At 42.1% G+C, this 16,956-nt stretch overlaps 1 protein-coding gene across 6 annotated transcripts in view; it reads right to left on the bottom strand.

Annotated features, from left to right (window-relative positions):
* AGPAT3 (1-acylglycerol-3-phosphate O-acyltransferase 3) overlaps positions 1–16,956 on the bottom strand; it is a 93,448-nt gene that overhangs the window by 15,196 nt on the left and 61,296 nt on the right. For 4 of the 6 annotated variants that reach the window (XM_071811613.1, XM_065860796.2, XM_065860780.2 and 1 more), the window contains one exon: positions 3,111–3,337. In XM_071811613.1, the coding sequence (XP_071667714.1) occupies positions 3,111–3,288 (178 nt within the window). In that variant the 5' untranslated portion in view covers positions 3,289–3,337. Of the gene's footprint in view, positions 1–182; positions 1,274–3,110; positions 3,338–6,829; positions 6,979–16,956 lie in introns of those variants that run through there. The other 2 variants (XM_065860804.2, XM_071811625.1) reach the window with 2 other exon arrangements.

Here is a 16,956-nt window from a genome sequence, read left to right as displayed (position 1 = left end):
CCAGGTTGTTCCCCTGTATCATTTCCAAGAGCCATGACAAAGTTATGCCACTTGCTGATCAAGAGAGCACAACCCTGGTCAGCTGGAAATACAGCAAAGACAGAGTAATACTTCATACCAACCAGAGGTTTCTATCATTGCTTTCCAGCTCTGTTTCCTTGGCGAATTATGTGATTGCTTACCTTTCTTGCTCTGGTTATCCTGGCTCAGTAACAGGGGAAACAGGACAGCCAGGAGTGTCCTCAGTTCAGAGCTATGCTCTTCCAAGCTTGTGGCCAGGAGAAGGAAGTAGTGTTACCAAACACAGGGTAGTATTCTGAGTGATTTTCCCTTTCCATTGTTGTCTAACTACTAAGAAGGAACATCTCCAGTTCTGCTGCAGTCACTGCATTTTCGTATTAAAAAAAAAAAATAATAAATGGATGCATTTCTTCAAAATCAGAAAAAAATTCTGAGAGGCAGGTATGGATGATTTTCTGTAGAGCATTTCTTGTACCATTCACTCTAAAATAGTTGAGGAAGCTTTCCAGAGAGATTTGCCAGAGTTCATACTGCGAGAGGAGGGTTGATATGTCAGAGAATTAATATGAGGGAATGGATTGTCCTCTGCAAGTGTACTGATAAATTATGTGATTATAACTGGGAGTGGGCTCATTTCCTTTTTTTTGGTGTGTGGGTTACAGCTATTTTGCATGGCAGCAATCCTACTGATGCTACAGCAAGCCCATCCTTCTGAACAAAGGGATGGTAACACTTGTGCTGCTTGGGATACCTCCTGTAGAGGATAAGCGACACTGTGCTACAGACAACCCCCTCCTGCAGCTGGGGGTCCCACAAGCCAAAGCAGGTGGGTTTATGGCCTTGCAAGCCACCCGGAAACAAGGCAAACCAGAGGCACAGCACACTCCTCAGTTTAAAATACTAATATTTGAGAGAATTTTTTTGAAACTGGACTTAACCAAATGCTCTGTGCTCTCCAAAGGTGTGAATCATATGAAAGGAGCTGAAGTACAGACCATCCAGCATGCATCGTGTGTTGCAAAGGGTTTACATTGAGGCCAGGGCAAACCAGACGTTTTTTTCCCAAACATCTGCCATGAACATTGGATAGAGCCTATCTCCTATCTCCTTCTAAAGCTTTGCTTTATGTATCTGAGAAGAGATACAGTATGAACAGAGCCTGGTATTCAGCAGCCTAGACTACACAGCCAGATACACCATCACCTGTGTATCTACTCCTGCACACCAATCCTCTGCCAGGTGGGCACAACAGCTTCTGTTACAGACAGCTCTGACATGAACACCCGCAGCCTAAAACTAAACAGCTTGGAGTAAGTGAGCAAAATGTAGCATCCGGAACAGAACACCAGCCTTCAGGTTCACTGCTAAAAGGCTTCCACCTAATGAAATATATTTCATTATGAATGGCAACATTTGAATGGCTGCATTTACACAGCTTACTCAATTCTTTATAAATCACAATTGAAGTGCATATTCTGTCAGCTCTTCCATTACAGGCCATCAGCACTCTGCAATCCCATATAACATTTACATTAACTTTCACAGTTTAATTTCTCAGTCATTTAATTTATAACAGGCTATACTGGAGGGGTTATCCTAGCTACAACCCAATTATCTACTCAGCCTCTCCAAACCTTTTCGAACAATAATGTAGGTTTTTCTAGTGTGTACAAGATATTAAGATAACAGCATTTAAAAATGTGATTTTTTCCACGCACAATACTAACTTGTAGAAATCAAGGGTCTGAACCCTTGTGCCGTTACAGGCACAAGCAGCTCACACCCTCAGAAAAGTCAGACTATTAGTGCAACTATAGTTTTCAGGATAAGGTCATATTCTAGCTTATTAAAAGCACATTAAGAAATTCTTACAAGCAAATTAAAAAAATACCATATAACCCCACTCCCTTCCAATCAAGCTAATTCTTAAGTTTCTACCTCTAAGTTCTTCCACTACAATATCTCTTCTCCTGACAGTTTGCCTGCCACTCTCTATTTGATTTCCTTTCTCCTGTGCTTCTCAGACAACATTCTCAACAGGCAGGGCAAAAGGCACGGAAAGGACAAAGACAGCAAGCTTAAAAAGAAACTGAACAGGTACTTTGGAGAGTTTTTGTTGGTAGTACTTCACATTGTTGACTTGAGAAATGTGGGTGCCTGTCAGCGGACTGCTCAACTGTAATTTAAGTAGTCGTTTAGGTGACTCATTTACATGAAGTGGGAGTTGGATGCTGAGCTGAGCACTAAGGTAAGTGGCCATGCATACCAGGAGGGGACGGAGAATGGAAACAAATTAGATGATTCACTGCTGAAACAGGAGGTGACATTTGGACTAAGGAGCCTTCTAAACATTGATTTCAGAAATCTACTCCGCTGTTAAGCTATATGAGGTGAAAAAAAAAAAAAGCCATCCACAGGGAAGAAGTTTTGCAAAGGTCTACAAGAAGAGAGCAAAGCAGTTGCACTCACTGTAGAGCCTTCCCACGGGCAGAAGAAGAAAAGAATGACAAATTGCTCACAAGAGGAGACATTTGTGTCACAGATGGACGCTGCAGGGTGTCAGAGGGCTGTAAAGCTGACACACAGTTCAGCTATAAAGGCATCCACACTAGATACTTTAATGCAGACACCTCTCTTTGCAGACCATACAGTTGACTTGAGCTCCTAGGTGGTCAATATTGCCCATATGCTCAATAGCTGAAGCATTCTCTGTGAATTCCCCCTTCCCCATCACTTAGCACAGACTCCAATGCAGGATGAAAATGGTGTTGACACAGAATCAGCAATTTTGTAACAGTAAAGATAGGGTTGGGAAGGAGCTTTAATACCCGCTTCTTTTAAATAACAGAGTGATAATATGTGAGTCACTTTTGCATATTTTCCCAATATCTCAGAAAAGATAGCTGCTTTAAACTGCTCTGAAAGAGTCTACATCTGACTTATCATTTCTCTCTCTCTCATTCTTGTGTTTGTTTGTGTATGCATACATGTGTCTGTGTATATATATATACTCTTTAATTAACAAAAAGAGAAACAAAAACACTCGCCTCCCCACCCGCAGCCCTCAGGTCCCCTTCAAGCATACTCACGGCTCCAAAGCGAATAGGCAAGGCGACAGTTTACTCGGCGATAAAACTGCTTGTTTATGGGCCAGAGGGCTAGTGTGCATAGTTGAATGAAGTTAATGATCAGTCCACTCACGACAAAGACAAACCCGATGAGGAGGTGAACTATGGACTGGGTCTTCAGAAAGGCAATGAAGCCCATGATAACCACTCAGAGGCGCGTGCAAGGGCCGTCACTCAAAATAATTGTCCTGAAAGAGAAAGAAAATAATCAAATGAAGGCTGGTTTTACAAGCCCTGAGGAAGGGCCAAGCAGGAGCCCTTGAACAGTCCATACCACTTCAGCAACAGGAACCCAGCTCAATAAACACTCTGGTCTCCAAGCCTGCCTTATTCAGGTCTTCACGCAATCAACTGTTGACGGTGCATATCGCTTCCCAAAATAGCAAGGAATCGTTATTTGCAATTTACAGCCCACTAAGAAGATTATTGTTTGCTGAAGATGTATCTCGCACCTCTCTTCAAACAACAAAATCATATAATTGGACTAATGCTGGGAGGAACACAGAGTCCTGCACTCCCAGTGAAGCCATTGAGCCCTGATCAGTAAACAAGCTGCACCCTGACCACTGGACCTTCAGGGGTTGCTGTCCCCAAACTGCAATAGGACCCTTTGTCCCCCACACCCCATAAACAGCATCCCAAGCCTCTGGAGTTGTGTAAATGAGCCCATGCTTCCTGGCTTCAAAGCCAACACCACTCTGCACACACTTCTCCTGAACAAGCACCAAGTGAGAGCTACTGAGACTTCGATACGTGTTTGCTTCGACTAGAAGAGCACAGCAGCCGATCTGGGGAATGGGCTCTTCATCCTGCAGTGAATTTCAGGATGAAAAGGGCAGGGCTGGTCACATAAAAGCATCAGTCTGGCAAACACCAAGGCATGGAAATGGAAATTTGGTATTTCCACATCCAAAAACCATGCTGGAGCAAGTTTAGTATCTTCTCACTTAGTCAAAATGCAGTTTCATGACCGAATATACCAGCTAGTGTGTGTGCATGAAAAAAGTAAAATCATAGGAAAAGCTTATGCTACGCAGCAGCACAAACTTCCATCTGCAAAAGGATTTGGTGCAGAATCTTGATCCCATTGCCTTAGCCAGAGCACTTAACCTGGAGCATGTACCATATTTATACCAGGTGCAGAAAGACAGGTGATGTATGAACCACAAGAAAGTCACAGCAGTTTAGACAGACAAGTCTGATCCAATACAAATCCTGCCAGTACAAAGTTAACCCAATAAAATGTATTTAACAAGCCACCAGACTGAGTTTATTCCAAACCCTGCATTACCTGGCACTGGCCTTTTTGACTTGTTGGGTATTAGAAGCCCTGCAAATAGGCCAACCACAACCTCCATGTCTCACCCAAAAAACAAAAGCATGCCCCTAATTTTCTGCCACAGCCAAATATACTCTGTCTTTGCCAGTGTTGCAAATAACCAGAACAACCAGTAGATGGTAACAAATACTTTTGACAAGTCAAGCATCTGAAGGTGATGCAGAAGTTCCCGAAGCCCAAAAATGAAGTATCTGCCAGTGTGAGGAACCAAACCATTTCCATTTGCCACCTGCTTACAGTGTAGTGCTATTTATAAAACTCAACAGCAATTTTACTTGGGAAAGCTTGTTTTCTACTGTCTCTTCTACAAATCAGGTAATGCCTTTCAATGCACAGAGTGTCTAGCTTTTGCACAATGAAAATCGACTTGCATCATTAGAAAACTTCCCACTTCAGAAGTACATTACAGAGGAAAGTCTGCCTACACAGAAAGCAAAGCAAGTTTAATTGGCTGCAATTTAAACTTACAATAAATAATCTAAATTTTCCCAATGTTCTCCTGTAAGAATCACAGAATCACAGAATGTAAGGGAGTAGAAGGGAACTCAAAAGATCACCTAGTCCAATTCCCCTGCCGGAGCAGGAACACCTAGATGAGGTTACACAGGAAGGCGTCCAGGCAGGTTCTGAATGTCTCCAGAGAAGGAGACTCCACAACCTCCCTGGGCAGCCTGTTCCAGTGCTCTGTCACCCTCACTGAGGAGTTTCTTCTCATATTTAAGTGGAATCTCCTGTGTTCCAGTTTGAACCCATTGCCCCTTGTCCTGTCATTGGTTATCACTGAGAAGAGCCTGGCTCCATCCTCGTGACACTCACCCTTAATATATTTATAAACATTAATAAGGTCACCCCTCAGTCTCCTCTTCTCCAAGCTAAAGAGACCCAGCTTCCTCAGCCTTTCCTCATAAGGGAGATGCTCCACTCCCTCAATCATCTTTGTTGTCCTGCGCTGGACTCTCTCCAGTAGTTCCCTGTCCTTCTTGAACTGAGGGGCCCAGAGCTGGACACAATATTCCAGGTGTGGTCTCACCAGGGCAGAGTGGAGGGGAAGGAGAACCTCTCTGGACCTACTAACCATCCCCCTTCTAATACACCCCAGGATGCCATTGGCCTTCCTGGCCACCAGGGCACAGTGCTGGCTCATGGTCATCCTGTTGTCCACCAGGACCCCCAGGTCCCTTTCCCCTACGCTTCTCTCTAATAGGTCATTCCCCAACTTATACTGGAACCTGGGGTTGTTCCTGCCCAGATGCAGTACTCTACACTTGCCCTTGTTATATTTCATTAAATTTCATTAAATATCTCATTACATTTTTCTCCACCCAACTCTCCTGTCCAGGTCTCGCTCGAATGGAAGAAATATTTCTTCCACTAACATATTATTTTTAGAACAGCAGTTGGGAAGCAGAGACTTGTGTTTAAAAAGAAACAAATGGAGCCCTCCTTCCTCTCCCCTCCCTAAAGAGCTGCAGGGTCCAGTTGTCTCATAGAGCCAAATCACCATGCCAGTGTTCACATGTATGGGAAATAACCATGGTATTTGATATTTGACTCCCTAATGCAGCTCATTTATCTTTTCCACTGGCATGTTCTTCAAGTCATTGTATTAAGTACTGCCAAACATTAAACACCAAGTTCTTCACTTCCAAGATCAGTCATTCTCCTCATGTGGTCTTTCTCAAAAAACAGTTCAAAAAAACCAGAAAAGAACAATTACCTTTTCTCTCCCCACACAAGTGTTTCCTGAATCCCTACTTGCTTCCATACAGCCACGTGCAGGCAGCTTTGCTGATCACTATGTCAATCATATTCATTAGCCTAGTACTTACGGCCTTGGCCTTTCAATGCAGTTTGGCCCATTCCAGACAAGGGCCCAAAGTGCATACAAACAGCATGAGAAAGAATAGAAACTTCAAGTATTATCTTAAATTAAAATGGTTTGACTCCACTTCCACACCCTCTTTGCTTTGTGCAAAGTCTGGAGCACTCTGGTGTTTGTCCCTTACATTAAGGACACTGCCATCTTACAGACCCAGAAGGACACATCCCTTTTTACCAGACAGAAGGCTGAAGCCATTGCAGCATGTTGCTTCTCTAGCTTTGTTACACGCAGAAAACAGGATTTCCCATCCATGTGCTGATGCCGTGCACCAGTGCAGTGCCCCGCTCGCTGGGCACTGTCTGGCTCTGGTAGGAATCCAGAGCTGCATGGCTCTGGCTGGGGACGTGGCACAGTCACCTCGTGTGCCTGCCCCTGGGGTCACTGCACCCCCATCCACCTGTGGACTGCACGTCCTACCAGTATTGCTACAGGGTAAGGAGAACAGTAGCCAAAGCATACCTGGCTCCTCTCTGGCACCTTTCGAGGACATGATTTGCCCAGTTGCTCCATAAAGCACAGCTGGTTTAATTGCCCCTCCTCTTAAAATGGACAGGGATCAACTGAAAAATGGGGTAGTCTTCTTGTCTGATCCTTCCAGCTTCAGTGCTGGATACAGAACCTGCCAGTGTTTCTTTTGCCAATGCCTTGTTTAAATGTATTTGACTTTTAAGATAACTAGAAGTTAATCTTAACCCAGGAATTCTTTACTTTTCTGCATTCCTGCCTATGTAGGACAGCCAGGCAATTCAAGGACAGGCCACCAGGCAAAGGGCAGTCAGCAGCTGTTTTGCCGAATTCTAGGATCAGGCTGGGGAGAGGATCAGGAAATCAGTATTTGCTGGAACAAGGAGAAGAAACATCTCTGCAGCTGATCCTGATATATGTCTCAGATAAGTGAAGTGTCTAGGAAGTAAACATCTGCCCTATCTTAAGACAGCAAGTTCTAACATTATTAATTTTTGCTTTTTTAAGGTATATCCATATCACGCACATATTCAAAGACCTGCCAGTAAAACCTTTCTTCTCCTTTCTTTTCCTGAAGTACCTTTTAACTTCACAACATGGGCCTTCCACCACAAAACCCCCATTTTTTCCTGTGCAGCCACACTGAGAACTGCAGGCAACTTTAGCACCTTCCCCACTTTCACATCCTTACCAAGTGCCTGCTTTTACACAGCCACACTGCGGGACGTAAAATTTACTGTTACTAGTGTAAAATGCAGCTCAAACCAAACAGCACACTTCCATTGCCTTTTAGTGCCTTACCTCGCAGGGCTGCTTGACTTTCATAAAGTCAGAGACCACTCCCCACAGTATTGATCTTCTCTGACAAAAAAGTTCTGAAATGCTTTGCAACCTTCTGGGTTCCCTCCCTTATTTATATACCTCTCAAGGAAAGTGCAAGGAGGCAGATGAGCTACAGCTTTCTTGCATACAGAGTTGTGTCTTGAGGCTCCACATTTACATGGATTCTCTGGTATCCAAAAGATACTATGCGACTTTCAGTAAAAAGAGAAATCCAACCTTTTTATAGATTCATGAAAAGTACTAAAGATCAAACCGCTTTGAGACTTCTACTTCTCTGTTACATGCGACTGAAATGTGCTACCAAGTTCAAAAGCTGTTAGAAGGGAGAATGTCAGAGACAGTGTGATTGCATCAGGCTCATTTCATTTAGAAATCAGGTTAAAAAAACAGTTCCACTATGTGCACTAAGCACATTACAGCCATTTCATGAAATGTAGTTCATGTAGTTTTTATGAACTCAAAATTAAAAATTAAGTCATTAATCACTCTATAATATCATATTTCCAGTTCGAGCACCAGGTTTTAATTAATTTATTGCTGTCATGTATGTACAATTCCTCCGAAGTTCATGAGGTTTGCACGAATATGAGCATGAAATTAGAAATTGGTCCACTGATTCTAATATTCCAACCTAGTGAGAATTAATGTGTTTGACAACAACAAAAACTGGCAGCAGGTACTTACATCTCTAGCCTTTTGCCTTCAGTTTTTCTGAGCATGCTGTTGTTTAATTTTCCAGCTGCTTCCTCTCTACCATACCATATTTATCTCCATGTATAAAACTAATTACAGACATCTTTTGCTCTGAATGCATTGCCATACCCTGAATTCTGGTATTTTACCTACCTCCTAACATTTTTGCTAGCTAGGCAATTGAGTGAAACGCTTACAATACTGAATTCTACCTTTTACTACTGTATTTTAAAATACTGTATTTTTCAGATTGAGCTTTGTAAGCCTCCTGTCCATGTAAACTTGGCAAAGTTTGGCTAATAATACTGCAAGTCAGAAGCAGTACAAAAAAGGCATTTTGTTGGCCATGTCTCATCAAGAGTTTCCTCACAATTTTTCAGAATTCTACAAATTCTGCTCGTTGGAAACACACAAGTAGAATTTAAAACTTCCTTTTTTTTTTTTTTTTAATTCAAAGTGAGAGCTATCTGTTCCATGAGCTGGTTCATGTATATGAGGACAAACAGCAGCAGACGAGCTGAAGGAAACACCTCATCTCTCAGTATACTTTCTACCCTCTAGATTTCTCTGATGACCTGACTCAGGCTACTTCTCTCTTAAAAGCAGTTATGAAAATTGCCAGCATAAGCATCTTTTCTCCCTCATCTCCCCTTACAAGATCAGTAAAGCCAAGAATACTAACCAGCTACCCAACAGTCAAGGCAGAGATGTGAAAGAAAGCTTCCAGTGCCACTGCCTATACTTATCTGGTGGATAAATAAAAGTACAGGTCCCAGTCTGGTTATTCTATCATCCTTCAGAAGTACTACATTGCCAGGTGCAGCAGATTATTTTCCTGGACATTTCTGGGACATACCACACAAAAATACATTGAGTATATGAGTTGTGTTCAATGCTTACAAGTAATTACCTGTTAACCCTATTCCTTGTAGAATATGCAATACTTTTTGTAACTAAAAGATGAAGTGCAGTGGCTACCCAGCTTTTAAAAGTGTAATAATATATTCATAGCAAATACCCCTGATGTAGGAAAATGTTCAGGAAGAAAGTAGGTAATTGATGGTCTTCCACATCCTGCACTGTACCACATCTCTTTCTGGGATGAGGAATTTGGAAGCCTGACCGACATGACTCACAAGTCATACAAAATGAACAGACAGGGTATTTACCCAGGGCTTTGCCCCAGACTGCAAAAAGCAAGCTGAGGCTCCTGCCCACTCCGCCATGGCACCACTAAAACCAGTCTCCACTCAGGTCTGATTTATTTTTGAAGTGTAGTTTTAGCTGTGGTTGCCAGTGGTTCTTCTAAGTTGGTTAGGAAGTATAGCTTAGATCAACAACAGTGAGTCAGTTCAGCTAATAAGCAAATGAAAGGAAATAAGGTGTAACAACTTTTGGTATCCATTTGAACAGTCTGTACTAAGGATTCTCCAGATATGCTGTCAAAATAGACAGCTATTCAATCACATCCCACATAGCATTACAAACTGTCTGCTACAGACCTAGCCTTTTAAACCCAAGCATGACAGGAAGATTATCTTTGTTTCTCACACAATATAGGTCTTATTTCTCTGCACATCCCCCAGTGAAATGCAAGGCTGATTCAGAATTCATTAAAATTCCTGCTTGTCATGAATTTCTAAAATGGAAGTGTATAGAAGAGGACCTTAAGCCAAACTTAGGTCACAAAGATGCAGATTTGTTTTCAAGTTGTGAGAACTAGGAATACGACCTCAAAAAGAAAAAATGTCACCCAGTTACCATCATGAAATTAGATGAGAATTTATTCCTTGAAATTTTGTCAGTCTCAGTTTTGAAACAGCACCACAGCCAGTTTCTAGAAAAGGTCAAGAGTAGAAGATTATCACCACTAGCTGTCCAAAATATATTAATTATTTTGGTCTTGATCTAAAGCTCATTAAATCCTAGACACTTCCACTACTGTCAGTAGATTTGGCTCAATTTCTGTAGAGATTTTTGACAAGATTAATCTATTTCCCTCAAACAGAATGCCTTTTGCTTGACTCATCATCTAATGAGATGCCAGTACTTCAAGGCACACTGCTCTGACATTCATCACCATTTAACGGGCATACAGAATGAGGAATAAGAGGTCCTGAAGAAGTTCTTTAATTTTCTTCTGCCACAGGCAAATTGTAAGTGTTAAATTTTGGCACGATGTAGTGGTCACTTGGAACAATGACAACCACATGAGGAGCACACATCCTCAACAGAAACACTAGTCCCTGTTCATGCCTCCTCTACTCTTCAGAAATCTTAAATTTTATTATTATAAGACTGTTAAGTTTAAAATTAAACTTTAAGAGAGAGGAAGTAATGCACATGTGAAGCTTCTGCATACCAGCAAGCCCCATGGGTAAGTGACCATAAAAAGCCAACCCTTCACCCCACAAATGCAGCACTAGGGCACAGCCCTGCTCTGGGGAGTCCTTTATGTGCTCAGAGTATCTCTTGCATGGCAACATCACCCACCTTACGGAGAACATCCATAAAAGGTTCACACCCTACCGGGATTTGAGCCCCAGCACAAATTCCTGCTTTAAGAGAGAGAGCGCGATAACAAGTTGTTTAACTTGTCTTTTGTGGATAGAAACCCACTAAATATGTAAACAAGTAAAAAAAAACAAAAACCACATTCAAACAACTCAATGGAGTCAGAAGTGGACAGAATAGCCCTGGATACTACTTATCACTGCACCTGAGGTACAGTTCTCCCTCTTTCCCACCCTAAATGAAGTGTTACTGACATGACTAGGCCTCCTTGCCAGCTGCAAAGAGCATGGTCCTTATTCCTCTGCAGGAGATGAAAATCTATTTTACTAACTTGTTGCTACAATATTACAGTTGAAAACACAAGCAATATTAAAATGGTTATTTTCCCAATTTAATTCCAACCATTTCCTTTGATCATACTCGGCACATACAAAAAAAGAGAACAAATGTGCACAAATTCAATTTCTCCTCAGCACACACACACTCAGTTAACTTGGCCGCTATTTAAACAAATGGATCAGATAACTGAAATAAATCCTGACTTGCTTAGCAATCTGATGGCTGCACAGCAACCAATACAAGGAAGCAGAACTGCTTGAGAAATCCCCTTCACTGCAAGCATCTCTTTATCAACAAAGAAAATGATGGTATTTTCATAAGGATTTTCTGTTCACAACAGAGAAACTGGAGAGATTCTGCTGTGAATTCACTGGGTAAAACCAGCCCAGACAACTTCGATGTCACAGCTGAAAATCACTGAACTAGACTGACATTAGTTTTTCTGTAGAACAGCCTTACCATACTTGCAAGACACCGCAGGGTTCTCCATTAATCTTACCAGTGACGGAGTCCCATTACTTCAAAACATGGTTGGGCAAGCCTGTAACTTGTTTTTATTTCAGGAAGACAAACATTGCCTCATGGTTTAGTAAACTTAGGATAGTTTCTATTATAGTATGTCATTTACAACTGCTTGTAGGTGTTCGCATGCTGTTTCTCCCCTGTATACATGCACGTCATTTGTCATAATTCGGTCTGCAGTCTGGCACTTTTGCTTCTCTATAAACAATATATAAATTTTTCCTAAAGCTGTAATTACAAGAGCTTAATTGCATATTAAATTTAGATTAGATAATAATTTGCAAGTTCTGCAAGTTTGCCTCATTTCTCATAGATACGGATGGGTTCTGTGAGTATATGCATATTTACACATACTGGGGAGAGCCCTTGTAGAACTCAACTTTAATAAACCTTGCTCTAAACTTGAATATTACTAATTACAAAGATTTACTAGACTCCAAGCATTTGAACTCAAGTTCCTTCTTTGACCTGCTTGCTATCAAGACAAAAAAAACCCACATGCTTTTCTTGATCTACATGGCATACAATTAGCCTCATTTTGAAAACCAAAGGCAGTAGATAGACATTAGTCCTGGTTTCATCTTTAATGGAAAGCGGAAAATTCGACTGTTAGGGGCAAACAGTAAGAGCTCTTCAATTCTGATCACCTGAAACAAAAAGGAAGTTGCATATGAGTAAGCCTTAATGCAGCAGAGCTAAGCTAAAGGGCAAGTTAATGTGCACATTTTAATGCATGAGCTTCCCCATTAAAGGGTGACGGTAACCCAAGAGAACACCAGGGGTCCCACAGCTCTCCCCAATTATGATTGCTCTTCCTGGGGGCTGGACTGGGCTGTTTGCCTTCCTTTCCAGCACTACAGAAGTTGACCTCCCTGCTGCAGTCACACACAAGGACGTGGGCCAGGGGGACCTGTGGTCCCATCAGCCCAGCGAGACACAGTAGGAACAGACCTGGCTCATACAGGGAGAGGGAGAACATAAGCAAGACTGCAATTTAAAAGCAAAAGGAATAAAACCAGGGGAAAATATCAGCCCACAGCAAGATGTTTTACACCAAAACACATGAGCTAGAACGCTCATTCTGTATATTTTAAGAAATAAATAGGAACAATTATCCAGTTTTGTAAGTTCCTTGTGGCTCCAGACAGACAGTTAAGTGTGACTCACTCAAAAATGGCTGTCAAACACCTTCTGCCAGTCTTCTCTTGGGAGCTTGTAAACCTCTCCCCTGCCTTTTCTGTTTGTTTGGAGGCTGCTCTTCTGCCCCCTCTGCCACATTAGATAAAACCCTTTCAAGAGAGAAGTAGGATGCTAATCCTTGCTAGCTCTCCAGTTCCCTATTCTTTCCCTCCTGTTATACTTACCTCTTTTCCTCACACACACCAGCAACTTCCCAGGCCTGTACAAGCATCCTGCTGCGTGTCTCAGCGGATTTGTGCCACTCAACCATTGTGTGCAGTGTTACAGGCGTTGCCTGTCCATCTGGTATACAGTTTGTATGTCAGCCCCGTATTCGGAAAAATGCTGTCAAGTTTCCAGCTTGCACAGGCTTTGAGAGCAAAAGCAGGCTGGGAGAAGCTCTTGGAGAACTCAGTACAGTCCAGCAGGTCTAACAGGTCCGTTCCCGTTGTCTAAAGGACAGCCAAATATTTTCTGACCTGCTAACTGCTCTCTGCAGTTTCACTGTGAGTGCAACAGCAGGGTGTCCTGCCCAGTTTCAAGAGTGACAGATGATGGGCAATACTGGGATGCAATACCTGCCAAGCACTACTGCAATGCTCCTGGTGCTAAATGCTCCCTTTCTTTTCCCAGCCAGGTACACTTGTCAGTGACAATCTAACAAAGGACTTCAGTGGCATCTTTGTTAAACCCTGTGCACATCTCCCTGTATCCAAGAGAAAGGATACTTGCGTGAGCCAACAGCTAGGTGGAGGTTACTGTACAGCCCAGCAGCAGCTCACACATCATTCAACCATTGCACTTGCTATGAACAGAACTGCCACCAGCACCACAAGACATTTAAGCAGTTTTGAAAGCCTTTCATGAGAAGTAAGCCAAACCTCTAATAAACACAGTATTTGCATGCTTCTGACTTATTCCCCAAGTTACACTTCAGGCACGGGAGATCTTTTGCTTAATGACAAACATGCAGCTTTAGCATGTTGCACATGTAAAGCACATCACCACAGGCACCTGTGGATTGTCCGCTTGCTTGTGTTGCTCATGCTCTCTGCTGCTGCCTCAGCTATGACAGTTTGCGTGCAGTGCTGCACCAATGTGCTTTGAGGTTTCTGGGCCTCAGCTGGCCAAAGCAGGGGGTGGACAGCGCAGGGCAATAGTCCACAAGTGCCCATAGAGGTATGCTCTAATACTCTCACTGCCAACTCTCCCTTAAGCCTCAGGAGGAGCTGAGAGACCCTCCCCCCACCACAGAAAAGACAGAAAATACAGTGTGTTTCCAAAAGATGGACCCAATTTCAAATCACTATACCTTTGAAATTGGGTCCAGCTTTTCAAAGCACCCTGTACTTCTCCACTACGCAGCAGCAGGATTAAGTGGTTGAAAACAACATGTCCACTCCTGCAGCTGGGGCTGGAAAAAAAATCTCCGTTTTCCCCAAGACAGAGGAGCCCAAATCTCTGGGCAAGGGAGCAGGAAGCAACATGTTTCTCTCTGGAAGGAGAGGGCTGGAGGGGATGACCCGTTTTAGCCAGGTTTGGCATTCACAATGTGGATGCTCTGGAGATCTTGTAGATTTGATAAGTAGCACCATACTGACACCCCCAAAGACTGCTTCTCAGCTGACAGCAGGTCTCAGTACAGTGGCACAGAATTCCACATAGGCATGGTTTTGAAAATCACTTTGCATATATGTATGCATATATATACACAGACACACACATATATGTATATATAACATGCACAGGACATATCAACAATTTTCAGGATACAGTTTGTAGGCCTGACAGAATTTAATTTTAACCCAGTAGGTATGCTAGTATTTGGAAGGCAATGGTTTGTACATAATTAGCACCGTAATCAGAGCAAGGGTGAAAAGCAGAAGCCAGGAGAGCACAATCTCCACAATGCACACGTAACTCCACAAGGCTGGGCTGGCCATAGTCAATGTTCTGCTCAAGTCAGCTCATTATTTATTCTGTCCCACTGCAGTTTACACACCTGTGCAATTCCTACAGAGTATCTGTCATCCCCCAAACCTGTGATAAAATTTGCATTTTGACAGAAGCGTGAACCTTCAATTTTTCATGCAATGTCGGAAGAATATAAAATATCTTCTGTCTCCGCAAAAGTAATTGATGCCAATTGATTTATTCCTGTTGAGCTAAGGCATAGATTATCCAATACAGAGTAATAAAAAACTTAAAATGAACATTTTATACATAGTCTTTTCAAGGACTGACAAAAACAATAATTCTTCCCAGTTCTTGGAACAGATTCTCATCTTGCAATTAACTTCTCAAGGCTGTGATGGGCCAGGAGTAGCTCAGAGAGCAGAGGGGTAAAGCACAGTAGTAACTCACCTTGCACCTGAGCCGGCCCCAGACTCATCCTTACAAACCCCCCTTTCACTTTACGTGGAAGCAAGCAGAACCAGCAACGTAAGTACATATTTTGAGACAAAAATACAACCCAGGGGTTTAGTTTGATTTAAAAACCCCGCAAAAACACATTCCAGTTGCTTAAAAAGATGAAAGAGGACTGAGACAAAAACTTACCATATAATCTATTACAAATATCTAATTAACCACAGAAACAGCTGAAGCTGCAAATTGCCTCAGTGAGTTCTTCTCAATATAGCTGGAAAAAAGGGGCATTTTTATTATTTCTAAGAGCTCAGAACTTTTGCTCAACCTGACTGGAGGTCAAGTCAAGATTTAACCACCAGGAAATCACATTCTGCATCTAGCAGCTCTATTATATTCAGCCTTTCCCATGGAGCAAATGCTGATACTGACATTTTCCACTCAAATGTAAGCATTTTCAATTCCTCTTGAAAAGACTTTTTGCCTTAATTACTTCTGCTTTCGATAGAGCTAGCAGGTGTAGTGAGATTATTTTCTTCATTTCAACTAGTTCATTCAAAGTTGAAAACCCGACTGGGAGTTGAAAAAGGAAGGAGCTTCTTGCAATGTCTGAGTAAAACACAGGTGAGAGAAAATGAGGTCTCTGAATTTTAAATGGGGACAGACTTTCCCTGGTATTTATGTCTTGATATTTCCCCTAATAGTAGACCTCTCAAAGTGAACATATTCAGGCTGCGGCTACTCTCCGTAGTAAGAATAATACTGTCTAGAGTGGATTTTCAGAGCAATTCAATATCCCTGCAAAGCCTTTCATTCTTTTTGAAGTTTTTACACCAGATAGTTTGCCTGTACAAGTGAAAATGCATTTTTATGAACACAAAATTCTGAAGCTACTACAATCACAATTGGTACCATAAAACAGGTTTATCTCTAGATGCTGGCAGTAGCATTTTTCAAACATTAAATGAAGGCTATGGGGAAAATACTAGCAAACCTTTAAAGAGTAACACACTTGGTTTGTCATCACCTTGCCTCCTACCTTCTAATGAGTTAACATCTGCTTTGTATCTGGTAAGTAAGTCCCAAATTCTGACATTTAACCAGGTTAATTTTTTTTAAAACAGGTTAAAATACAACTATTTCAGTGTCAAACTTTTGTATCTGTATATCTTGATGCAGGGATTTACAGTTTGACAGACGATTTGCTGGAGCACCCTTTCCTGAATCACCTGCTCTGATTTGTGCAACTCCAAATATTTCAGATTGCTTCCACTCTCATTGAAGAGAGAGGTTTGCTGACAGCAGGTGGCCAGGTGCACTATCCAGCTAGTAGCTAGTTGAAGTGGCAAGTAACAAAGTAATTAACTATAGTGATTTCTCTAAAATATTAGGAATTTTTTTCTAGATAGCCCAAATAAATTTCATAACACCAGTAATCCAGCACTCTTCAGAGAACAGCAACGGTTCTGAAGATGAAAAAACTAAACATTGTATTAAAAAGGCATAATTTGGAAAACATCGCCTGTTTCCAGATCAGTGTACGGCATCCTCAATGACACAAGCACATGGCTCTCAGTTTTCCCTTGGAGTCGTTCCCCTGAACAGAGGGACATTTTCCAAAGTGAGCCATACAACTGCAAAACAGAAAACTTGATGTGTGGGAT

This window comes from Patagioenas fasciata, chromosome 1 (assembly GCF_037038585.1).
Source record: "Patagioenas fasciata isolate bPatFas1 chromosome 1, bPatFas1.hap1, whole genome shotgun sequence".
Taxonomy (NCBI): Eukaryota; Metazoa; Chordata; class Aves; order Columbiformes; family Columbidae; genus Patagioenas; species Patagioenas fasciata.
The sequence above is the reverse complement of the archived record's forward strand: the minus strand, read 5'-3'. Positions and strand labels throughout refer to the sequence as shown.